Source organism: Artemia franciscana, chromosome 1 (assembly GCF_032884065.1).
Source record: "Artemia franciscana chromosome 1, ASM3288406v1, whole genome shotgun sequence".
Lineage (NCBI taxonomy): Eukaryota > Metazoa > Arthropoda > Branchiopoda > Anostraca > Artemiidae > Artemia > Artemia franciscana.
Genome location: NC_088863.1, coordinates 57,414,102 through 57,440,183, shown reverse-complemented (window position 1 = coordinate 57,440,183; position 26,082 = coordinate 57,414,102). Strand labels below are relative to the sequence as shown.

The 26,082-nt window shown below is 37.9% G+C and overlaps 2 protein-coding genes and 1 pseudogene across 11 annotated transcripts in view; 1 reads left to right on the top strand and 2 right to left on the bottom strand.

Moving 5' to 3' along the window:
* Nucleotides 1-26,082, top strand: part of LOC136031767 (uncharacterized) — a 95,945-nt gene that overhangs the window by 37,263 nt on the left and 32,600 nt on the right. For 2 of the 3 annotated variants that reach the window (XM_065711526.1, XM_065711518.1), the window contains one exon: nucleotides 21,833-21,995. The exons of the other annotated variant lie outside the window; for it this stretch is intronic. In XM_065711526.1, the coding sequence (XP_065567598.1) occupies nucleotides 21,833-21,995 (163 nt within the window). The remainder of the gene's footprint in view (nucleotides 1-21,832; nucleotides 21,996-26,082) is intronic. 3 annotated transcript variants of the gene reach the window in all.
* The window catches only part of LOC136031733 (NADPH:adrenodoxin oxidoreductase, mitochondrial-like), a 53,722-nt gene continuing 35,827 nt past the window's right edge, over nucleotides 8,188-26,082 (bottom strand). For all 8 annotated transcript variants that reach the window (XM_065711504.1, XM_065711442.1, XM_065711471.1 and 5 more), the window contains 2 exons: nucleotides 18,425-18,592; nucleotides 8,188-8,379 (listed from right to left, as the gene is read on the bottom strand). In XM_065711504.1, coding sequence (XP_065567576.1) covers nucleotides 8,234-8,379; nucleotides 18,425-18,592 — 314 coding nt within the window. In that variant the 3' untranslated portion in view covers nucleotides 8,188-8,233. The remainder of the gene's footprint in view (nucleotides 8,380-18,424; nucleotides 18,593-26,082) is intronic.
* LOC136042742 (histone deacetylase 2-like) lies at nucleotides 13,430-15,240 on the bottom strand (annotated as a pseudogene).

Below are 26,082 nucleotides of genomic sequence, written 5' to 3'. Positions count from 1 at the left end.
CTTCCTTCGTCAGAATTTTCTCAAGAGATTAAAAAGGTTACGCAAAATAATCATACTGAACTCGTTTCAACCGATGATAATTTATTGGTAAAATTTAGAGTTAAAGACACATCTTTAAAAAGTGACAATGAAGTTGAACTGACAAGCGGAAATTCTCACACAATGCAATCAAATATTCAAAAAATTAGCTCAGTGATCTTACGTGTAATAAACCTAATGTGTGTTTTAACTTCTTGTTGTGTGTTAGATAGTAGATGTATTTTTAGTAATTGCAAATATTTACACATTTGTGAATTTTATGTTCTTAGCAGTTGTACGAACAATCTTTGTAAATACCCCCATGTGGATATTTGTAAAAAAGAATTTTAAGCGGAAGATGCTTTGACTACACAAAAGCTCTTATTGAATCGCCAATTGAAGGTCGTAGTAGGTTCCACATAACTGGGCTGCCCCGAAGCCACCCTAACCTGCTAAATTTCCCACCCATTTTAAGTCGTGTAATTTTGCTCATGTATCATCAGACACGAAGGGGTAGGTTTAAAACCCAACCCTTTTTAGGACAGCGTCGAAAGCATTCATGACCCCCTCCTCCCCTTGGTCAGGTTCCAGTCGACTTCCATTCTTATTCACTTGCATTTTCAGCTCAATAATTAATGAACCCTTCCCGAGTACATATTCCCCCCTTATCCCTTGTTATCTCCTCCTCCTCTCCGCATACAGAAGTCTTATCCCCCTTACAGTATGCTGCCCCATACCCTCCCTACTCTACCGCAAACCAGCTATTTCTTGACAGGCATGAATCACTATCCCTACCCAGCCCCCCTTTCCCAGCACCTTACGAAACCCCACCCCCAGCCCATTCGTTTTATCCCTCGTGTCTACCCTGTCAACGTGACTCAGGTCTGAGACTTTTTGCATTCAATAATTGTCATGTAATAAATCCAAATTGTTCTCCTCGTGCTTCGTCCATATCCTTGTCCGTCCCCCCACCTTCAAATCCCCAAGGCAAATCCTTCTCTTACCCTTCTTCTCCAAAGCATAATAAAATTAAATTGAAACCCTACCCAGAAAATTCTCAAACTCATCAAGTCTCCCTGTCACGATTTTCCAATCGGTTTGTTTTTCCTAAACTTTCAGTAACTATTGCAGAAAGTCTAAATTTTGAAAAGCTTACTGAACTCGAGGTGCTCTCAGAATCAATTTTGATAAATATTATAGCTGTTACTGAAGCCCAATCCCATGACCCAGGGTCTCTACGCCTGACAAATTATTCAGAGTTTATTAAACTCCGTCCTTCAGACCACCCACTCGGGAAAAAAGGTGGCGGAGTTTTGTTTTTTACTAAGAATCACCTTTACCCAATGGTTATTCAAGTCCCTAGCTTATCCGAGTATGATGAAGTCCTCTGGCTAAGTGTTAGACCAAAAGTACTTTCTCTTCCATTTAATATTAGTGCAATAGCTGTTTTCTATTACTCTCCAAATCAAAATATCGAGTCAAAACGTAATTTTATCCAGCAATTACAGGCAAGTGCTGATTTTGTTATTTCTAAGTACCCCAATGCTGGTCTTTTTTTAGTTGGCGATGGCAACGACCTTAAAATGGATTCTTTTTGCGCTTCACTTGAAGTAAAGCAAATTGTTAAAACACCGACGACTCGGGGAAATACCTCTCTTGGTGTTATTTTAACTAATATGTACAATTTTTACAGCCCTCCCTCAACTTTGCCCCCATTAGGTGGGAGCTATCATCTTTCCATTCTTTTATCCCCCTCCTCATATTTTAAACATAATTTCTCATTAGGTTAGAGCACTTACCACCCTCTTCAAAATTCTGGTCTTCTTTCTTTCGGTATGTGGCTGAGTACTGAAGATTGGTCTGACATTTATAGTTTACAAAACCTTGATGAGAAAACGGCCACGTTTCGAAAAAAGCTAATTGATAAATATCGAATTTTTTTCCCAGAATAAAGATTTAAAAGGTGCTCAAGTGATAAACCCTTTATTAATCAAACAATAAAACATCAATTAGATTCAAATTGAAGCTTTTTAAAAATGATAAACTCGATAAAGCCAATATACTAGGAAAATCAATTAAAGGAGAAATTCGTAAATTGGTGCGATCGTACTAAAAAAATAAGATCGAAGAATTGTTCAATAATAAGCCAAAAAACTGGTATTCCGAGGTTAAAAAGCTATGCGGCAGGAGTCTTGACCAGCTTAATTTCAACTTACCAGAGCCCCCTGATGTTGCCGCAAATAATCTAAATAAATTTCTCGCTTCCATTGTCCAGAGCCTTCCAGCATTGACCATCCAGTTATCAACAGGAGCCCCATCCCCCTTTTTTCCGACTGTTTCCCCGTCTGAGATAGAAAGAAGAATTGACGAACTAAGGAAGACAACTGTTTGTCCTTTGGATATCCCCTTTCCTCTTATTAGAGCCTTCGGTGACTTCCTTTCTAAGCCCTTGTCTGTTCTGTTTAACGAAATTACTAAGTCTGGGCAAATTCAACAATTTGGAAACAGGGTTTCATTACCCCTTTGAAAAAGAAAAACGGAAAGCCTGGCTCTAAGGGCGTTCGACCTATTACTTTTACTCCTATTTTTTCAAAATTGTATGAAGAATTCCTTGCAGATTTGCTAAAGGAAAAAATCCTACCTCTTACTGACCTGAAGCAATTCGGAAACCTAAAATCAACTTCTACTTCCCACTACCTCGTTTTTCTTATTGACCACATCGGGAAAATCCTTGAAAAGTGTAATTCCTGGTTAAACTTAATTTCCATTGACCTTCAGAAAGCGTTTGACCTTGTTAACCACAAAATTTTAATTGAGAAACTAGTAAGCAAGTTCAATATCGATCCCTTACTGGTAAAATTGGTTGCCTCCTTTTTAACAAATAGATCGCAGGTGGTTAAATACCAGAACCATTACTCAAATCCTCTCCCTATCTACAATGGCATACCCCAAGGTACTCTCCTAGGCCCCCTCCTTTTTTTCAGTCATGATCAACAGCCTCGTGAAGGAAGTTCCTCACTGTTGGAAATTTGTTGATGACCTAACGATTGTTGAAAGTTGCTTCAAAAATTTAATAAGCGACCCTATGAGTATCCTCAACGAAATTGGAAGTGAGGCTTTGGACTTAGACCAGAGGCGCCATTTGGGGGGGGGGTCAGCGTTGGGCAAATGCCCACCTTAGATTTTCCAGGGGGGCCCAAGCTTCCACCACCAAGGGCCCTTTGCCGGCTATAATAATCTATTATGTCCAACATAATCCATTCTGTCCAGTTGATTTGAAATTACTGCATGCCTATTAACCAAAGAGCGTAATTACCTGATGACCCTTGGGGTAATTGCGCTATTTGATATTAATCATTGTAAACTTTGAAAGTAGATTAGATACATAATAAAATTCTCGAGTTCTGTCAAATGCTCAGTTCCTAGATGATTATATATATATTATAAATTCTGAATTTTTACAGTAGTTCCTCTAAGTTGATAGATTAAAATAGGTCAGTTCCTGTCAAATGTTTCGATGTTTATTTATTTGTTTTAGTGAATATAAGCCACCCTTTTAGATTACTCGAGTCAGTTCTTATTCTGTTTCTGTCCTCGTCTTATGCACATTTACTGTGTCATATGTGTAAATAAACATTTTTATGCTTGACACATAAACCTTATGGAAGTTAGAGACGCTTGACATCCTCTACTGGTCGAACCCCAGATTGTAGGCCAACGCTACAATAAGACTAACGACGAGAGCACAGAGAGAAGTAGAAGACTTTACATCATTAAGCCCATTAACATTTTAGTTAGGTAAATATAAAGGTATTAATAGCCATTAGCATTAGAACTCAAAAGATCACCAAGCATCTGAAACAATTTGTGACAACTTTGACGCTAGGAAAGAACTTCGTCCAATCTGGAAATCGGACTATTTCTTTGGCGGATGAAATGAAGCGAGAGCACTCCGAGACTTTAGAACGTCTACTAGCCGAATTTGACAGAAGGTTCACAGATAACTTGCCAGCACTGAGCACACTCGAAGCCTTGGATCCAAGCTCGACAAAGTTTATGGACACAGAGTTGCTCAAGCGTTTCTCTGCTCTTTACAGTGAGCTGGATATCAACGACATTCTTCTCGAATGTCAAGTTGGTATTGCCAAGCGTTTCTTGCTCGATGAGGAGAAAAAACCAGAAAACTTCCTAGACATTGTCGATCATCTTCAGGCATTACCAGTGGCTTACTCAGAAGTAACTAAAGTACTTGGTATTGCTGCCACACTTCCTGTGACAACAGCAAGCAATGAGCGTTTGTTTTCTCGCTTAGAAATAGTGAAAAACTACCTGCGGTATACAAAAGGAGACGATTGTCTCAGTCACCTCCTTTTGATGTTTGCAGAGAAGGATTTAGTAAAAAATTGGACCACAACCAGCTTGTTGATGATTTTACAAAGATGAAACCTCGGCGGTTTCCCTTGTTACCTTGAGTGTTGTAATATTTTTTTTCTCTTCTTATGTTTTCCTTTTAGTAAATATATTTGATCTGAAAGAATTCTGCTGAAGGAAAACCGAGATTTTGGTTGCAACCCTCAGCATGCTAATGAAGATTACTTTCATCGACGTATTGTTTATTTAAATAAGAAAGTTTTTTCGCTGAGGAACGCCAACCTGTAGTCTGGTTGAATTTTCCACTTTCAGTTTAATCACTTAGCCTCGTTGATTGTGATCTTCGATGTTAGAATTAATCTTAGAGGTCAGTGTGGCTGAGTTCCAAATTCGGTTACAGTACATTTCCAAGCAGCACACAGGTGCTGAAAATGCGTTCTTACTTAGAATATTCGATCGATGTGCTGCCAAAACCCGCGTTTTTTCTTACGCGACACGAAGTGAGTCGGGGGGAGGGCCAAGATTGAGTTCATGCCCACCCCAAGATTTGGTCCAAATGGAGCCTCTGACTTAGACATGACAGTAAACCCCTTTAAGTCCATAATAATGCCGATTTGTTTCCTCAAATCCTTGCCCCATTTTCTTAATCCTATCGCTCCTGAAATTTATATGTCCTCTTTTAAATTACTGGACGTCAAGATTTCTTTTAATTTAAAGTGGGATATCCACATTAAAGACATCATCGATAAAGCTAATGCGCCTATCACCCTCCTTAAGCTCCTAAATAAATATAGCGTCCCTCTTCTCACTCCTTGAGGTTGTACACGTCTTTTGTCTGCCCGCATCTTGAATATGCTTGTCCAGTTTGGCACCCTGGCATCTCTCGTGAAGAATCAGACGAAATTGAGTCAATCCAAAAAAGAGCCTTGCGAATAATTTTCAAAGAAGGCAAGGTGCCATACTCTCTGCTCCTAAAAAAAAGCTAGTTTGGAAACCCTTGAGCGAAGGAGGTTGTCGTTGTGGCTCTGTTTTTCAGAAAATATAATAACGAACCCGCGGACGGCAAGTATTTTCCCCAAACGTCACTCCCCATCCAGATTGCTACAGCCTCAAGCTGTTTCTGAGCCCATCCCAGTTTTGTTCCCCATTCGCTGCGTTACTTCCAGATATGAAAAAACCTTTGTCCCCTTAATCACAGAAAAAATGAATAAAAAATCCTTTCTCCCTTTTTTTGGTGAGATACTGCCTAGGTCGTTGCACTTATATGCTTGCCCCTCCCCCCTGTTTTTGGTTTAGCTTCCATTTTAATTTTTATGTGTTTTTCGTGTGTTTTATGTTTCGTTCTATGTGAAAGCGATAAACCCTGGACAACCCCCCAAATCAAGGAACTAATCCGAAAAAAGTGCAAGCTTTTCCAAGAAGGAGATTTGCGAAATGCGAAAAAATTACGAAATCACATTACCTCTCTCACGAGAAGTGCGAAGAAAGATTACGGGCGTGAGAAATTTTCGGACAGTCTTAAGCACACTAATCCCAGGAAATGCACAGAGCGGTCAAGCAAATCACTGGCAAGTCCATTCATAACAGCATAAAAATAAGCCACCCTGACGGAACTTACACAACTGCTGATGAGGTAAATTAATATTTCACCCGCATCTGGACCTCATTTCCTTCTCCCACACAAGCCCAGAAGTCTGAAATGCTTGACTCCTGCGTAGATGAAGGTGAAGTTGTTTTCGATGAGATGACAACCTAGAAGACCCTGATGAAGGTGAAAGTAAACTGTTCAGCTTATTAAGACGAACTTCCACCCAAACTGATTCGAGAATACGCCCCTTTCATTGCGAAACCACTCTCAGTGCTGATGCACCTTTGCTTTCGTATAGGGATCTTTCCAGCTATTTGGAAGAAAGCTTACGTTAGAATGATTCCGAAGGTTACCAACCCTAAGAGCCGTGACGAACTTAGACCTATTTCGCAAACACCATGCCTGACAAAAGTGACCGAGACCTTTATCATGAGGGTCTTATTGATCAAATCAAGGGATCTATCGACCCGAGACAATACGACGGACTGAAAGACTGTAATACCTCAGTGTACCTAGTGCAGATGTACGTTCGTCTCCTCAAGTGGGTCGAAAAAGGTCACAGTTATGTAGACCTTGGTGCCATAGATTTTCGAAAGGCATTTGATTTAATCAATCACATTGTAGCTGCCCTTAATCTCAAGCTAATGGGGGCTAAGAAAAAGACTCTTACGCTCGTGTTGGACTTTCTCAGTCAGAGGATGCATCGTGTGTTTGCTCTCTACGAAGGTGATAATAATTCTGAATGGTCCTCATCCACATGTGGAGCCCCTCAAGGCACTAAGCTTGCAGCTATTGTATTCTTGTCTGTAATTAACTTCCTCACAGCTGACTATGACGACCGCTACAAGTTCGTGAACGACCTAACATTTATCCTGAAATATTTAGTACAAAATGGAGTTGTGACGCCATTCAGTTCAAATTTTTTTAGTGTTTTCACAAAAGAGTGCGCGGAGCTAAATCTTGAGATTAATGTGAACAAGTCGAAGATAGTGCGCTTTAACCCGCTAAAAAGTGATGTTATGGAGCCAAATGTTCCATTCCTTCTTACAAACAGTATCAAGATCCTTGGAGTTACTTTCTCCAATGACTTCAGCTTTGCCGCACATATTGAAAACGTGGTTAAAAGTGCAAACGCTAGTCTACAGACTTTAAACGGTATGCGTAGTTTCAGTGCGAACACAGAGAGTATTAAGTATGCATACATAGCGTATGCCCGCCCCATTCTGGAATATGCGTGCCCTGTTTGGGTGCCCTCAGCACTTAGAACAGTGTATCTTTGTCAGGAGCTTGAATCGGTTCAGAAGCGAGCGGTATCGAGCATCTTGGGCCGCCGTGACATCCCCTATGAAAAGGCTCTGGAAGTGCTAGGACTGCCGTCACTCCAAAACCGGTACGAAACTCTGATAATGAGTTTTGGAAAGTTCTTGCTTTCTAAATCTCAGCACCGTGACATTCTTCCTGATCAACCTCTACCATCAAGAACGAGAAAGCAAGATAAGTTAGCCCCCGTTAACGCAAGAACAAACCAATATGGTAATTCTTTCGTCCCGGTTTTCGTCAAAATGTATAATAAGAGTTAATATTTATAGTTTGATTTATATTTACGAGTGTAGTTTGATTTTGTATATGTTGTAAAGAAACACAAATCAGCGTTAGCTGTCAAGTTTTTGCTATTAAACCTGTCTACTACTACTACTACTACTACTACATAAGGGTTTTTGCTAAAAGTAGGGATTATTGCTCAAAACAATGAAAACTCTTTCACTAAATTGCGAATAGAATCCAAAATAATTGACTCACATTTTTTAGGAACAAATTTGCCAAGTTCATATATTATATTTCTATAGTCGTAAGGTTTTTTCCTTTCTAGAAAAGAAAAATTACTACTGAAATAGATGAATTTTTTTTTTAGTAAAATTGCACAAAATATCAGTTAGCAGTCACTTGATATCATACGTTTTCTTTCCAATTACATTTTCTTTACGTCTTCTTAGGAGCCAATTTGACGAAGTTCGTACGTTTTTTTTTGTATTCAAAAGTATTTCACTAAATGCTAGGATTAGTGCTGAAAAATAATGAAAAATCTTCTACTAAAATCAAAAAAGTGTTTTTAGAGGCCAGTTCGAACAAATCTATACCAAATGCTCTCCAAATTTAAGCAGGCTTTGAACTTACTGGTTTTCGCTAGTGGTTACATACAGAAGGGACCATAAACCATAAAAAATGTAATTGTATTATTTCCTAAATAAAATTATATTATTTAAATGCATCACTTCGACGTTTCAAAATTTGAAGCATTTCCTCCACATCTATTATCTTCTCTCTGGGTTTTTTTCCATCAGCTCTTTCTACTTCTTCCTTATCAATTTCCAACCAATTGCGAAAGTCAACCGGATTAACACCTTAAGATAAAACGCTGAGTTAATAATAACAATAGCGCACCATCAATCCAAAACAATATTTTATGAGCATGCATATACATTAAAGATTGTCAATAGCACAATTTCCTCTGTCTTTTTAAATTTATCCTTCATAATCAGAACCCATTTTTATCAACAAGTTTGGAATAATGACAATATTAAAATTGATATCCATGAATCAAATCTTTCACGGGAATCGGTGAAATTTCCGCGATGTTTCTTTGAAAATAATTTATTTCCGAATTAAAACAGCCTATTTTAAACCTAATTAACCTAGCATCCACACAATTTGTCAATTAGTATGTTGTGCCAAGCGAATTGTGTAAAACTGTTCTTTTGTCTAAATTACGATATAAGTACCAGGTAATATAGCATGTTATTGGTTAGAATTCTAGTTTAGTATCTAGTTGATGATGCTTTTATTGTTATTCTGTTATTGTTGTTACAAGATTATTTTTAATTAAATTTAAAAAAAATAGAACTGAAAGTAAGGAGCAACTTCAAAACTTAAAACAGACAGAAAGTATTCCATACAGAGAGGGTGATATTTCCCCTTTAATTCAAGACTCGTTCGGCCAAAGTTTTCAGTGCTTTAAAAAGCTAATTTTTCCCGTTCTATGGTGCTTGTGTTTCAACGAAATGTTCTTATAGAAATTTGGATATAGTCAAACTGTAAGAGTAAAGAGCAAGGAGTTGAGAAGGGAAGTCCTTCTCATATAAAGCATAATTCTTCTTAGTTTTCAGTTTTGAAATTGCTCCGTAACTTTAGATGAAAAACTTGTTTTTTTAGGTTTTGATTTTTGATCGTTTGTCAAAGACAAAGAGTCAACCCTTTAAACTTTCAAACTGATATATCTCATGAAGGAATTTTTCTACCAAAAAATTGATGACATATGCTTTGATCAGCTCATCAAGAGCTATCGAATGCCGTCGAAAATAAAATCTATCTGTACTAGTTCAAAAGTTGACTTTTTTGCCGTAGGCCAAGTTTCTAACGTCATCACTTAGAAAGGAGGAAAGGATAAACTCTAATTTCTTAGCAATGAGAAAACTTTTAAAGTTTAACAGACACATCTGATACCATTTCTGTATCGGCCTATTTTTGATTCCAATGTGTACCTTACTACTGAAGTTGTCAACCCTTTTAAACTTTCAAACTGATATATCTCATGAAGGAATTTTTCTACCAAAAAATTGATGACATGTACGTTGATCAGCTCATTAAGAGCTATCCACTGCCGTCGAAAAAAAATCTACCTGTCTTATTTCAAAAGTTGACTTTTTGCCGTAGGCCAAGTTTCTAACGTCATCACTTAGGAAGGAGCAAAGGATGAACTCCAATTTCTTTAGCAATGAGAGAACTTTTAAAGTTTAAGAAGCACATCTGATACCATTTCTCTACTACTATCCGAAGTGTAAAAAACCGAATGATAAACTCAGCTGAAATCACGAACAGAAATGGGTAGAAACAATAGATTTTTGGCCCCAGGCAAGAGTTCTACAAAGCTTTGCAAAATGCAAAGTTACATTTATCAATCCGGCCTAAGGTCCACACTTTCCGTAAGAGCCGCAGAAGTTAGACCCTTACCACTTTCTAGGAATAAGCTGAAATCGGGGTGCTAGGAAAAAAAAATACGACAAAACCAAAGTGTTGCTCTCGCAACACAAAAAGCATTGACAATATACTGATTTCCTTGCTCTTTTCTTTTTTTAACTGAAGTCATTGCTACATTTTTGATCAGTTTATGCAACATTCTTATGTATTTGGACACACTACATGAGCGTGTTCAGATCCTTAAATGAAACTCTAAATAGTAAGGTAATAACAATATAATATATGATAGTATAATATAAGTAATAGTAGAATATAAATATAAATAATGTATTAATAAATTGATGGGTAAATACATAATTGCATTAACTTTTAGCGGTTGTGCCTATATGGCCTTAACAGAACTGCAGTGAAAACTAAAGTTGACTTCACTGCAGCTAAAGGTCCGAGTGCACCCACGGTATTTCTCTTTGTATCCAAACTAACCAACTCTACAGATGAAATCATCAATTAAAATTTAAATTGATTTTATCGTAACAAAACAGCAAGTACAGAGTATATTTGTATATATGATACAATAAATCCATTAAATTAGACATATATGGCATCAGAAGCTTATTGAATTTGGAACCATCCTTTTTCATCAACCTTATCACCGTTTCATAATTTAAAATAAGAGCAAATTTTCTACACGGCTTTCTCCTAGATCAAATGAATCAGACTTGAACCCATAGTCCTGAGGATTAAAATTATCAGGGTGTGCGAAAAATATGCCTTACCATCCCTGAGGAATTTTTTTCAAAATACTTCCTTCTGATGGTAGCCACTTTTTCAGATCCAAGTTCATTCACTATCTGTATTGTATTTCCTCACTTGGAAGAAGCGGGACCTCACAAATGTGAATGACATTTTGTTTTTGTTTTTGACAACTACTACTTGCTGAACTCTAGCATCCTTGCTGACTCGTCCAGCTTTTCCCATATTTTTATAGATTTGTTATGGTCCCGGACCTTCCATTTTCTAATCTCTGCATCAGGCTTTGGGAAGACTTCTGGGAACAAGTGTCGATTGCTGGTTATATGCAAAATGTTAAAGAATTCGTCGTAAGTGACCCTACTAATAGAGACGAGTCTTGGCTGTAACTTCTTTCTTAAGCAAAGAAATACTTCCACGTATTTTCTAGATTATCAAATCTGCAAAAGTTCTCACAGCTGAAAGTCCTATTTTTTCAGCTTCAACAAACTTAGGATCCAACGGCTCAAGTGTAAACCAGGCATAAAGGAAACATTTTTTGAATCTAACGATGCAAGGACTGAATGTTTGCGGGTGACATACCAGTATTTATTGATGTTGATGGCATCAGCCTTGTGTCGTTCATAAGTTATCTTGTCTTCTAGCTCCATATTTTCGAAAATGAAGGATCTTGTTCATAAAATGAAGGGTAGCCTGTCTTAGATTCACTCTCAATCTGCGTGGCTCAATCAAGAGTCGCTTTGTATCTTTTTTTAGGTTCTTATTTAGCATTTCGAGAAGATGCCCCACGGAGACGCTTGCTGAATTATTACCAGATTATTCTTCAAAGCAAACTCTTATCTCGATACCTTATTAAGACATGGATCTTGATATCGATTACTACTTTGACTTTTGTTTTATTATGGGGTTCGACTTCCCTGAATTTTCCGAAGTCACATTTTTGTCATAGTTTTTCAAACAGTTTGTGGAAACAAACTTTAAGTAATGAGCAACACAGCTGAATAGCCACCAAAACTCTAAAAAACATAATTGGATACAAATAGATATATCGAAAGTATAGGCTTATTTTACTGATTCTAAGTATGCAAGATTCGTCAAATTTAGTGTTACCAATCAAAGGCTATGAGTCTGAGAAAATTTGTCTGATTTTCAAGAAATGGGGGTAATAACACTTTCTAAAAGTAAAGAGAACATAATGAAAATCACTCCATCACATTCAGCATATCTGAAAACCCTGTTGTAGAGGTTTCAAGCTCTCATCTATAAAAATATGAAGCTTTGCATTTTTTTTTCCAGAAGAAAGATCACGGATGCGTCTTTTTTCCATGGATAATGGCATCGAACTAATAGGCCTAGAATATTAGAAGAGGGCTCATTCAAACAGTATTTAGAAGTTCTAGTGCCCTTTCCAAGTGACCAAAAAGATTGAGGGCAATTAGCCCCCCTCCCATCCTCCTTTTTCCTGACAGTCGTCCTAACAAAATTTTGAGGTGTCAATTTTATTCAGCACAATTGAAAAGTACAGTACCTATGCCTTAAGAGATACCGTGACCCCTCAGAGCCACTGGGGAAAGGTCTGTAAGTCATGAAATTTGATAATTTTTTACGTATAATATTTGTTATATAGAGCCATATAATTTTTTTTTCGGGGGGGGGGGGGTATTTTCTGATCGGGGTATTTTCCACGGGAATAATTTTTAAGGAGGTGAACTTTCCAAGGAAAATTTGCCGGTATTCCTATACAAAATTCTTTTTATTTGTCTTAGTTTCTTTTTACCGACTCAAATTTACACATGCAAAACTTAAGGGGAATTTTCCACTGGGGGGGGGGGATTTTCACCGGGTTAGAATTGTCGAGTATTTTTCCTTAGAGGGGCAATTTTCCAAGAGAAAAATCCTCCAGAGGAAATTTTCGAAAGGAGCAATTTTTTGTTAGGGGGGGGGGAGGTATATTAGAAGGAAGGATTTTCCACGAAGAAGGGGTTCCCCGCATTATTTTAAAAACAGCCAGAAATTAAACTTATTTTTACATGAAAGTATGCCGAGAAAAATTTTTCAGCTGGAATCGTCTGCAAGAAATTTTCCGGGCGAATTTCAGCTAGAATGGGGGTCTGGGAGGGGGGCTGGGGCAGGAGAGCGGTATCATATGCGGGAAGAATTTTCCACAGAGGGAATTTTCGTGGTTGGAAAGAATTTTCCGTCAACAGGGAGCTAGATTTCCCGGCATTTTTTGAAAATAATTAGAAATTAATACAAACAGACAAGTCTTTTTTTTTTCAACTGGAAGTAGGGAGCAGTATCAAAACTTAAAACGAACAGACATTTGCGTAGATGAGGGGAGTTGCCTTCTTCTCAATGCCTCGCTCTTTACGCTAAATTTTTTTTGAACCTTAAAAAAAAACTTATTATTCAAATGGCCCTAATGTTTCAAGAATTGATCTTAAAGAACTGGAACAAAAAATAAAGATGAAGAATGAGGTATTGAGGAAAGAGCAACCCCCTCACATACGTAGTGATATCAGTTCATTTTAAGTTTTGATGTTGCTCCTTACTTTCTTTTAAAATTTTTATTTAATTAAGGTTATACGTTTGGATCCGGTAACCAAATCAAACTTTTTCAATCCTTTTTACCTTATTCTCTCTGCGTCATTCATTTTATTTTCTTCTTTCTTTTAGATTTCAGTAAGTATAATACCTACTGATTTTTATTTAACATCAGATTCTTGCTCAAAAAAAAAAATTTGGAGGGATAATTTGCATCTGTACATCTGGTGCGCATTGCAACATAGATTGATTTTTAAAATACTGGTTTTTACTTTGATCCAAATATTGCCTACTATTCTCGTCCTGTATATTAGAGGGCCTAATGTGTAAATTTGCATTTGGACCAAAATTCTCAATGTATTCGTTAGACGGCTATTGGTTTGGAATTTCACAGCCGAAAGCTATTGAGGTTTCGTAAGCCCAACGCCTGGCTACGTTAGAGGGCGTATATCATCCACCTCCGAGTAGAAGAAGGGGTACTTCTTGAAAAATTCGACACATTTTCCATGTCCAACAAGGGACAAGTTAAAGCAACCAAAAGCATCTTCGCTTAAACTGTCAGCGCCACATTGAAGCACCGCAAAGCCTGGCTGATACACTTCCATCGCTTTGATCATGACAAGTGTAAAAATTTGTTCATAACTATGATCTCCTATTCTTCTTTTTAATGGCACATTAACTGAATATCGTTTTTCCCTTTTCAAAACCTATTTCCCTCAAAACTCCGGTTCCAGGGAAAAAATTTCCAAACTTTGAAATGACACTGTCATGACTCGATTTGTATAGTAAAAGGCTTCTTCTACACCATCTCCATGGTGAATGTCAATGTAAACATATAAAACTCTTTTGTGATACTTTAAAAGATCAAGAACTGCTAAAACTATGTTATTGACATAACAGAAGCCAGATGCCATGGCCTTTTTAGCGTGGTGAAACCCTCCTGACCAGTTGTTTGCAATATATGTTTGTTTTGTGCTGAATTCGATTGCACCATCTATAGACCCACCGGTCGATAACCGGAAAAATCTATACATACCCTAAAAAAACAGGACAGTCGGTTCGTAAGATGAATTTTTGCTGTTGTTTCACATAATTCTCAATGTTGTCAGGTTGAATATTAAAAAGGAAATCCAAATACTCATCGCTCCGTTCCGTAGGAGAAGTCTCAAATTTCTTGGTCATAGAAGTAGCAAACGCGTTTTTTCATTTTAGTGTTGATTGTGAAAAGGCTTCAAGGTTTAAGGTTCTTTTAATATAACCAAAATATACAAAACATTAGGTAACTCAAGGCTGAGAGTATAGCTCGAATGCAATTGAGCTACCTTTAAACAACACTAAATATGCACAAAAATTAAAAATAAATAGTTCTCTTGACCAATCTTGGCAGAAATAAATAAAAAACAAGTCCCGTGCCGTAGGATACATTTCCATCCTCCGCGCACCATTTTGAGACACAATTAAAATTACAACTTAAAACCAAGTGAGTCATAAGACATCTGGAGGCCTCATGGGCGAACCCCGGAGACCAACCCAATACTCAAAAAAATAATAAACATCCTTAAAAAAAAACAAAAAAAAAACATTTTTTCATATTATTTAGATTTATAACTTTCAATCAGCACTCTTTTCAACTTCCGTCTTATAGCATCTATGCTTACATTAAAATCAATCTCATTTTTCAATCTTTCCCAATGTAGAGGAATCAAATACCTCAGGCAAAAACGCGACCTCTCTGTAACTACCTTAGGAGTCCGCAGATTATATTTACCACGGGTTTCAACTTGTGAAGACTGTGCAACTTGGGAAAGTTGTACAGGAGATTAGTTAGGGCACCTTCCAGATATAAAAACTTGTTGTTTTGGTCGATCCGAGCCTCGCTCTATTGGGGTGTTGTTTGGTAGACTAAACAGAGAATTGACACATTTTAGATACCCACGACGAGGCACCCACTTTCTGAAATCAGGTAGACCAGGTGAGCGTGGTGGCAGTGTGCAGCGCACGCAATGATCTGAGGTGTACTCAAGGTGGCAAAATGTCGGCGCCTCCTCGAATTCCAATTGCTCCGACTAGCGTTTGATTTGTTCCTGTCCCCTACAGGTCCTTATTTATATACTCAGTATCATAAAGAGTTGTTTATGGGCTAATTTTTTAGGAAAAAGATAAATATAGTCACTTTTGCAATTAACAATAATAGAATTTAAAAGAAATTATTTTTTATACATAAGATGAGAGCTCTGAAGCACAAGATCCTTCTAAATATCAAATTTCATTAAGATCTGATAACCCGTTCATGAGTAACAAATACCTCATTTTTTCTAATTTTTCCGAATTACCCCCCCCCCACCCCATAGACGATCAGGTCCGGTATGTCAGTCATGTATCTTGGACTTGTGTTTATTCTTCCCACCAAGTTTCCTCCTGATCTTTCCACTCTAAGCCTTTTTCAAGATTTCCGGTCCCCCCCAACTCCACCCAATGACACTGGATCCAGTCGGGATGTAAAATAAGAGATATGAGATACGAATTCCTTCTAAATATGAAATTTCACTAAGATCCGAACACTGCTTCGTCAGTTAAAAATACCTACTTTTTTCTAATTTTTCAGAATTAACCCCAAATTATCCCCCAAAGAGAACGGAATCGTTCCGGTTATGTCAATCACACATCTAGGACTTGTGCTTAGTTTTTCCACTAAGTTTCATCCCGATCCCTCCACTCTAAGCGTTTTCCAAGACTTTAGGTTCCCCCCTCCAACTCCTCCCAATGTCACCAGATACTGTCGGTATTTAAAATAAGAGCTCTGAGACACGATATCCTTCTAAATATCGAATTTCATTAGGATCCGATCACCCATTCGTAAGTCAAAATAACTCATTTTTTCTATTTTGCAAAGGAGAGCTACAGGAAAGTTGTGCACCACTCTACCTTCATCAGTTTGCGTAAGCGCAAAACTTAGCGAAAGTTTCTTTTTATAGCTACAAAAGGAATACACCTTCTTCAAGAAAATACAAACCATGTTTAATAGTGTGCGTACGTAGCAAACCTAAAGTTTGGCAACAATATGATCTTGCCTTACCTTAGTTTCTCGAGGGCCGGGTGTTGCACTGGGGTATCAACAAAGCCTCACCAGACGTCCCAGAGTGGAGCAGCAGCCGTGACGCCCTCCCACTGTAGTTGTAACGACGGCTCAGCAGTCCGCAGATCTCGGTCGTACTGTCTTCACAGGGTGTGTTTCGGTCGCCCTCTTTTCAACTACCCTCGGGTTGCCACTCGTAGACACCACTCGGAAGACGGTCTCCTGGCATTTGAAGAACATGACCAAGATAGGTCAATCTTTTCTGCTTCAGATCAGCGACTGGCGGTTTATCTGTTCGTCTGCGGACCACTACGTTCATGACTCTGTCTTGCCAAGAAAGGTTAAGGATTCTTCTGAGGCAGACATTTTCAAATGCTAGAATACGTTTTTCTAGCTGGACATTTAGCTTCCAGTATTCACTTTCATAAAGGAGAATGGACATGACGTTGCTATTCAACAGCCTGAGCTTTAGACACAAAGAATTTTTTGCTTCACCATACTGGTTTCAGTTTATATACTGGTTCAGGCAACAATATGACTTCTTCAGTAATGACGTATTCGCAAAACCAAAAATTGTCGTAGCCGAGACTTGGTATACACCGTGCACAGATGGCACGAATTGTCTACAGATATACCTTAAAGTTCAGACCACACCCACTGACAGAAATTGCACACTAATGTAAGGATCATCATAGTTAATAATTAACATATTTTTTAAGTTTCATCAGTATCAAGGCTGTAGAAATATCTGAAACCTAGTAAAGAAAAAAACACAGCATATACTGGAGTTACTTAGATGTCTGATTATCTGAGGCTCGTCTCTTAATATTACAAATAAAAAAAAAGCCATAGAGATTTTCCTGTTATAGTCTTTATCTGGGTTGCAGCAGTAGCTAGCAGCCTAGTAAGAGACGATCAGGTCCCATTGTAAAAACTACAATAATCCTTAACTCCTACAAATAAATTCAGATCTAAACAAGAAGCGCAGTATTAGAACTACCCTGTCCGAAACCCCCTGTGCAGGAAACTTATTGTCTCTTGACTTGAATAACGAGTAAAATATATTGGTTTGAAAAACAAGAAAAGGGGCTGCAACCACAATATTTTGCATGTACGACATCTTTTTTCTTTTTTTTCTTTTCCTCAAATGTTCTTGAAAGAGCCTGATACCTGCCCAAGATTTTAGATTAAATTAACCTTCTTCATTGCCACAATTTAGCTTCACTCAACTGTTGCCGATTGCATCGCTTCGGTTCACTGACGTGTTACGGGTGGTTTACCCCACGTCAGCTATCTCTACAATAACATATATAATGCAGGCTACCACATAAAAGCTATCGCTTCAGCTATCACATATATATAATGAACTATGTCGTTCCCTTATGTAAATTTCAAGCCAATCAATTTTCCTCGTTATCCAAGCCAAGGGACAATTACTTTCCTATATAGGGGTATTTTAAAAGGTGGTTTTAATAATGTACCTCTTGTTTTAATCTGACTCTTATTTTACGAGTTATCGGCTATTGCAATTTTTATTAACGGATGTGATCATCTGTTACTAGGCTGCTAGCTACCGCTGCAACCCGTGTTTCTTCAAAATACCCCCCCCCCCCCTGGACAAATTCTGCTTCTCAGGCGGGCTATTGGGCTGTATATTTGTCATTTGGTGGTAAATTATGCCACTAATACTCTATTTTTCTTGAATTTTGGCCTAAATTACCATGTAATTTATATTCAAGACTTATTCCTGAAAAATTATTACTACTTATTAATAACTTGCTAATGCTCTTATAAAAAAAAGTTTTATTAAGGTTACATCTATATTTAAGACCCAGAGTAAACATATACAAGAAAATTGCTCCACAGTAAAGAAAAATTGGAAACCGGAAGCTTCAATAAAAAAAAGAAGTTAATTTCAAGTTTTAGAATAGTTCTATAATAGCTTAAAACTTAGAACCAGGATAAACCAAAACAGTTAAAGACTGGGCCGAATATAAACTGGAAACTGAAGAACATATCAAAACAGAAGCTGCATTTCCAGGTTTTAAGACCTAAAGACAAGGAAAAATAATTAAATACAAATTGAAATAAATTAAAGGAACCTTTATTTTCAAGAAGCTGTCGTATTCTACTTTGTCCGGCTTTGGATGGGTTCGGTTCTTTCTCTTTCAAGTCCGTAACAATCGCGTTTCCAACTGCAAACGAATTATTCATAGTTGTGGCAATAACTCCAACCGACCCAGTTGACACCCAACCACTGCAATACACATCTGAAAAAAATGAACTATATAGTTGCAGTTTTTTGCATTCATTGACAAATCCGGGACAAAGAGATACTGCAGGTCGGAAGTGCTTATGGTCGGATAAAATGTAAATGACTGATTCCCTTATAAAAAATGATTTGTTCGATAAATTAACTTAAAAAGTGATAATGATGACCACAACATTCATTATTGATGTTTTGGTTATTATTAAACCTGTTCCTACCGAAATATCAAGTCTTGTGTCAAAATCCATAAGTAACAGAGAAGGATTCTTCCATCAGTAGGCCCACTAAGCCCAGGCCTAGGGACGCAAAATACAAGGGGGCGCAATAAATTCATCACAGATTGATTTTTTTTCTTACCAAAAACTGGACAGATGTGATTTATCACCAAACTAGCAGGTGGACTCCGCTTCCGCTCTACCTATTGACAGAAAAGTGATTTTGAAACAACACAGGAATTTCGTCGTCACTTATAAACTGTCAGATGTACCCCAAGAATGGCAGCCTAGAGTTCGGTATCACCCCTCTTTTTTATTACTTTTAGCTCATCAGATACTTTCTGTTTAGTGCTTCCACCATCCCCGAATTTTCAGTGATTTCCCCAAAAATCTTACAAAACCGGAGTGCCAAAAATGCTTGGGCCTAGAAACGTCAAAGCTTTAAATCTAGACATGAATATCAGACACTATCATATGCCCAGACAGGATGGGAGAGGGGGCACTAGTTTTAAATGCCATTTTAAACAGTTTTAAAAGCTTCGGTATTTCAAATAATTTTGATTCACTTTTGAAAGACAGATGAGTTTAAAAACTTTTCCAAAGTTAACCAGACTTTTTTCTTTGGTATACACGAGTCTTTTTGATTTCAAGTTCAATATCATTAATATGATACGTAATACAACTTGTTCATACGGATAAGAAACTAGATTGCTCATGATTTGGCTCTCCGATACTTTGACGCCAAAATTTTCTACTCTTTATACAAAAAAATTTATAGTACTTCATAAAAGCACTCAGCATATTAAATAGTACATGTTTTCCCATCTGAAAGTAAGGAGCAATATTTAAACTTAAAATTAACAGCAATTACTCAGAATATGGGGGCTTGCTGGCCCATTTTTGCCCTTCGCTCGCTCTGTTAAGGTTGTTAGTGCTTTAAAAAAGCTTCTTTTTCAATCCTAGGGTCTCTGTGTTTCAGCAGTTGTTCTTGGAGATATGGGACGGAGGATTAAACTTTAGCGCAAAGAGCAGGGCAGAAAAGAAGACAGTCCCTCACATATTTAAAATTATTTTTGTTCGTTTTAAGTTTGAATTTTGCTACTTACTTCCAGCTGAAACGAAACTTGTTTTTTAATATTGAATTTCTGATCTTTCTTCAAACCATGTGATCTTTCTTTCCAAGATATGATGCAGGCTACTAAACGTATAAACCTCCGATTCCTTGCTGTTTAACTGTATAAATCAAAATTTGTAAAAATATTGGTAGCTTTCCGCTTTTCAGTTTTCCTAAGTAAGAATTATGATCAATGATTGTAACTAAAGTTTTGAACAAAATCTGAATACTTAGTCAAAATTTTCAATGAAAAGCAGTATTGTTCAATAAGTTCAAATAACATGTACATTACAGAATTTTGGGTGTACGAAAAGGGGTGTTATCGTTTATATAGATCAGAGATTCTTGAACTGTTGCCATTCACGGCCCCATTTATGATTGCGAGTTTCCTGGAAACCGATATAAATATAAGAGAAATATTAATAAATATTCTTGGTAATTTATTTATTAGGTAACAATATACATATACAAATGAAAATGAATAGTTTTAGAATCCACTTGTAAACATCGTCTTAGTTCGCTCGAATATATTCGAATACAGTCGTTGAGTAAAGTGGCGGTTCTGACCCTTCTTGTAACCGGGGGAAAATCTTGATTAGTACCTCCTCCCCTGTCTCCCAAAATTTTCAGGCCAAATTTTTACAAAATTTCCATTTATTAACAAAATTTTCGTATATCACCAAATTTTTATTCATTTAAATCTGACTTTTCTTACTTTACATGTGAAAAGGAACGTTTTGGATTCAATTTTTTATGCTTACTGCCAATTGCGCCCTCTCCTTTACTTTAATAAAAAAAAATTACAAAAATTACAACATGATTATAATTGCTAGATTATTCATTTGAAACTCTGCACCCCCTAAAATTTCTGCACTCGTGGCAACTGCCCCTCTGTCACCCCCCTAAAACCGCCTCTGGTTGAGTGCTAAGTGCTAAATCACAAGAGCTAAGAGCTCATATGACACTTGTGACGAGGTCGGAAGAGACAAGACCTCATATGATATTAAATAAAAAAAACTAGTTTTTTTAACTGAAAGTAAGGAGCGACATTAAAACTTAAAACGAACAGAAATTACTCCGTATATGAAATGGGTTGTCCCCTCCGCAGTCCCTCGCTCTTTACGCTAAAGTTTGACTCTTTGCCACAATTCTACTTTTTAAAACAACTAAAAACTTTAGCGTAAAGAGCGTGGGAAAAAAGAGCGTAGGGTAAAGAGCGTCCAATTTTTTTGGTCACTTAAAAAGGGCACTAGAACTTTTCATTTCCGTTAGAATGAGCCCTCTTGCGACATTCTAGGACCACTTGGTCGATACGATGACCCCTGGGGAAAAAAAACAACAAAAAAACAAACAAATAAACACGCACCCGTGATTTGTCTTCTGGCAAAAAATGCAAAATTCCACATTTTTGTAGATAGGAGCTTGAAACTTCTACAGTAGGGTTCTCTGATACGCTGAATCTGATGGTGTGATTTTCGTTAAGATCCTACAACTTTTAGGGGGTGTTTCCCCCTATTTTCCTAAATAAGGCAAATTTTCTCAGGCTCGTAACTTTTGATGGCTAAGACTAAACTTGATGAAACTTATATATTTAAAATCAGCATTAAAATGCGATTCTTTTGATGTAGCTATTTATATCAAAATTCAATTTTTTTAGAGTTTTGGTTACTATTGAGCCGGATCGCTCCTTACTACAGTTCGTTACCACGAACTGTTTGATGAGCTCTAGCAAAATTCTATGAATCAATAGTTTTATTTAAAAGGAAAAATCAGAGGCTTAATACCGATCGGCATTTAAAATAAGAGCTCTGAGACACTAAGTCCTTTTAAATATCAAAATTTAAATAAGATCCGATCACCCACTTACAAGTTAAAAATGCCTAATTTTTTCTAATTTTTCCTGTCCTTTCAGCCGCGCAGATGGTCGAAACGGGGAAAACAACTTTATCAAGTCAATTCGTGCAGGTCGCTGACACGCCTACCAATTTTCATCGTCCTAGCACGCCCAGAAGCACCGAACTCGCCAAAGCACTGTACCGACCCACTTACTCCCCAAAGAAAGCGTATCCCGTCAGGTAACGTCAATCATGCATATACGACGTTTGCTTATTCTACCCACCAAGTTTCATCCCAACCTCTTCACTCTAAGCGTTTTCCAAGATTTCTGGTTTCCCCCTCCAACCCCCCCCCCCATTGTCGCCAGATCCATTCGGGAGTTAAAATAAGAGCTCTGACACATGAGTTCTTCTAAATATCAAATTTCATTAAGATCCGGTTACACAGTCTTCGTTAAAAATACCTCAAATTTTTCCGAGCTAACACCTCCCAACCCCCCATTCAGTCCGGTTATGTCAATCACGTACCTAGGACTTGAGCTAATTCTTCCCACCAAGGTTCATCCCGGTATCTCCACTCTAAGCATTTTCCAAGATTTCCCGTTCCCCCCTCCAACTCCCTCAATATCGCCGGATACAGTCGGGAGTCAAATTCAGATCTTTGAGGCAATGTCAGCAGATCTGGTCGGGATTTAAAATGAGGGCTCTAAATCACAAGATCCTTCTAAATATCAAATTTCATTAAGATCTGATCACCCGTTCGTAAGTTACAAATACGTCATTTTTTCTAATTTTTCCGAATTACCCCCACCCACCCCCAACTCCACCAAAGAGAATGGATCCAGTCTGGTTATGTCAGTCACTTATCTTGGACTTGTGCTTATTCTTCCCATCAAGTTTCAGCCTGATCTCTCCGCTTTAAGCGTTTTCCAAGATTTCCAGTTCCCCCTCAACTCCCCCACTTCCCAATGACACTGGATCCGGTCGGATATAAAATAAGAAATCTGAGTTACGAGGTCCTTTTAAATTTGAAATTTCATTAAGATCCGAACACTCCTTCGTAAGTTAAATTAGCTCATTTTTTCTAATTTTTCAGAATTAACTCTCCCCCCCCCCAACTCCCCCAAAGAGAGCGATTCCACTCCGGTTATGTCAATCACTTATCTAGGACCTGTGCCTATTTTTCCCACCAAGTTTAATCCCGATCCCTCTACTCTAAGCGTTTTAAAAGATTTTAGGTTCCCCCGTCCCAACTCCCCCCAATGTCACCGGATCCGGTCGGGATTTGAACTGAGAGCTCTGAGACATGATATCCTTCTAAATATGAAATTTCATTAAGATCCGATCACCAGTTTGTAAGTTAAAAATACTTCATTTTTTCTAATTTTTCCGAATTAACCGTCCCCCCACTCCCAACCAGATGAGTGGAGTTGTGGAAACGACTATTTCTAATTCAATCTGGTCTGGTTCCTGATACGCCTGCTACATTTCATCGTCCTAGCTTATCTGGAAGTGCCTAACTAGCAAAACCGGGACAGACAAACCGACAGACAGGCCGACAGACAGACAGAAATTGCGATCGCTATAGGCAAAAATTTTATGAGATGGATGGGCTTGTTTTTACTTGCATAACAAATTAAATACGAACATTTAATGCCATATCAGCGATTGTCGAATATTCAGTTATAGTTCCGATCCAGAATTCAGTCAAGGTTTTTTATGGAAATTGTAGTTTTAATTTTGGATCACTCAAAAGCTCAGCAAATTCCTCTTGAGCTTTAAGTGGTAGGTGATCAATCTCACTAAAGTCAATAAAAAAGGGCTTTTGAATCCAATATACTTCTACAAAATCAATATTTAATATAAAAAACAGGCACAGAACTGTGTTTCTAACGCTTCTAAGTGATCTACAGTAATTTTAGCAATAAAAGTTTTACTTTATTCCTAAATTCCTAGGAACCTTAAAAGAGACCTTAATTCCTAATTCCAAACTTATGCAGTTTTTCAGTCCTGATAGCCTTTAATGAGCTTGTTACACATGCTGAAATCGAAACACGTTTTTCTTTTTAGATTCTCAGTTTCTATTGGAAAGGGTGGATCTTTGCTTACAATTTTTTACTATGAGACGTTTGATCCAAGGCTCTGGTATATGCGAAGAAGGGCTACTACTCCCTTTCCCAATCCCTTTTTTTTACATATTTGTAAAAACAAGAGATAAGAGCTCATATGGCACATGTGACGAGGTCGGAAGAGCCAAGAGCTCACATGGTATAAGCTCTAACAAAATTCTAAGAATCAATAGATTGCTTTAAAAGGAAAATCAGAGGCTTAATACCGGTAGGTATTTAAAATAAGAGCTCTGAGTCACCAGTTCCTTCTAAATATTAAAATTCATTAAGATCCGATCACCCACTCGTAAGTTAAATTACCTCAATTTTTCTAATTTTTCCTCTCCCTTCAGCCCCCCCCCCGATGGTTGAATCGGGGAAAACAGCTTTATCAAGTCAATTTGTGCAGCTCCCTGACACGCCTACCAATTTTTGTTGTCCTAGCACGTCCAGAAGCACCAAACTCGCCAAAGCACTGAACCCCACCACCTAACTTCACCAAAGAGAGCGGATCCAGTCCGGTTACGTCAATCACGTATCTACGACATTTATAAGCGTTTTCCAAGATTTCCGGTTTCCCCCTCCAACTCTCCCCAATGTCAAAAGATCTGGTCGGGATTTGAAATAAGAGCTCTGAGACAGAAGTTCCTTCTAAATATCAAATTTCATTAAGATCCGGTCACCCGTTCTTAAGTTAAAATACCTCAATTTTTCTGATTTTTCCAAATTAACAGTTCCCAGCTCCCTAAAAAAGAACAGAAGCGGACTAATTATGTCAATCTCGTATTTACAAATTGTGCTTATTCTTCCCATCAAGTTTCATCCCGATATCTCCACTCTAAGGGTTTTCCAAGACTTCCGGTTTCCAAGATTTCTGTTTCCCCCCTCCAATCCCTTATGACCCCGGATCCGATTAGAATTGAAAATAGAGCATCTGAGACATAAGATTCTTCTATATATCAAATTTCATTAAGATCCGATCACCCATTCGTAAGACACATCGATTTTCGCGTTTTCCAAGAATTCCAGTTTCCCCCTCAAACTCCCTTCAATGTCACCGGATCTGGTCGAGATTTAAAATAAGAGTACTAAAGCACAAGATCCTTCTAGATATCAAATTTCATTAAGATCTGATTACCCGTTCGTAAATTACAAATACCTCATTTTTTCTAATTTTTCCGAATTAACCATCCTCCCCCACTCCCCCAAAGAGAGCGGACCCGTCCCAGGTATTTCAATCACGTATCTAGGACTTAATATTATTTTTACCACCAAGTTTCATCCCCATCTCTCCACTCTAAGCGTTTTCCAATATTTTAGGTTCCCCCCTGAACTCCCCCCAAGTCACCGGATCCAGTCGGGATTTAAAATAAGAGCTATGAGGCACGATACCGTTCCAAAAATAAAATATCATTAAGATCTGATCACTCCTTCGTAATTTAAGAATACCTCATTTTTTCTAATTTTTCAGAATTAACCCTCCCCCTACCCCTCCCCCCAAAGAGAGCAGATCCGTTCCGGTTATATCAATCACGTATCTAGGACTTTTGTTTATTTTTCCCACCAAGTTTCATTCTGATCCCTCAACTCTAAGCGTTTTCCGAGATTTTAGGTTCCCCCCTCAATTCCCCCCAATGTCACTGGATCCAGTCGGGATTTAAAATAAGAGCTCTGAGACACGATATCCTTACTTCAAATTTCATTAAGATCCGATCACTCCTTCGTAAGTTAAAAATACCTCATTTTTTCTAATTTTCAGAATTACCCCCCCCCCCCCCCAACTCCCCAAACAGAGCAGATCCATTCCAGTTATATCAGTCACGTATCTAGGACTTCTGCTTATTTTTTCCACCGAGTTTCATCCCGATCCCTCCATTCTAAGCGTTTTCCAAGATTTTAGGTTTCCCCACCCCCCACCAACTCCCCCCGATGTCACCGGATCTGGTCGGAATTTGAAATTAGAGCTCTGAGACATGATATCCTTCCGAACATCAAATTTCATTAAGATCCCATGACCCGTTCGTAAGTTAAAAATACTTCATTTTTTCTATTTTTTCCGAATTAACCGACCCCCACTCCCCCCAGATGGTCAAATCGCGAAAACAACTATTTCTAATTTAATCTGGTTTGGTCCCTGATACGCCTGCCAAATTTCATCGTCCTAGCTTACCTGGAAGTACCGAAAGTAGCAAAACCGGGACAGACAGACCGACAGAATT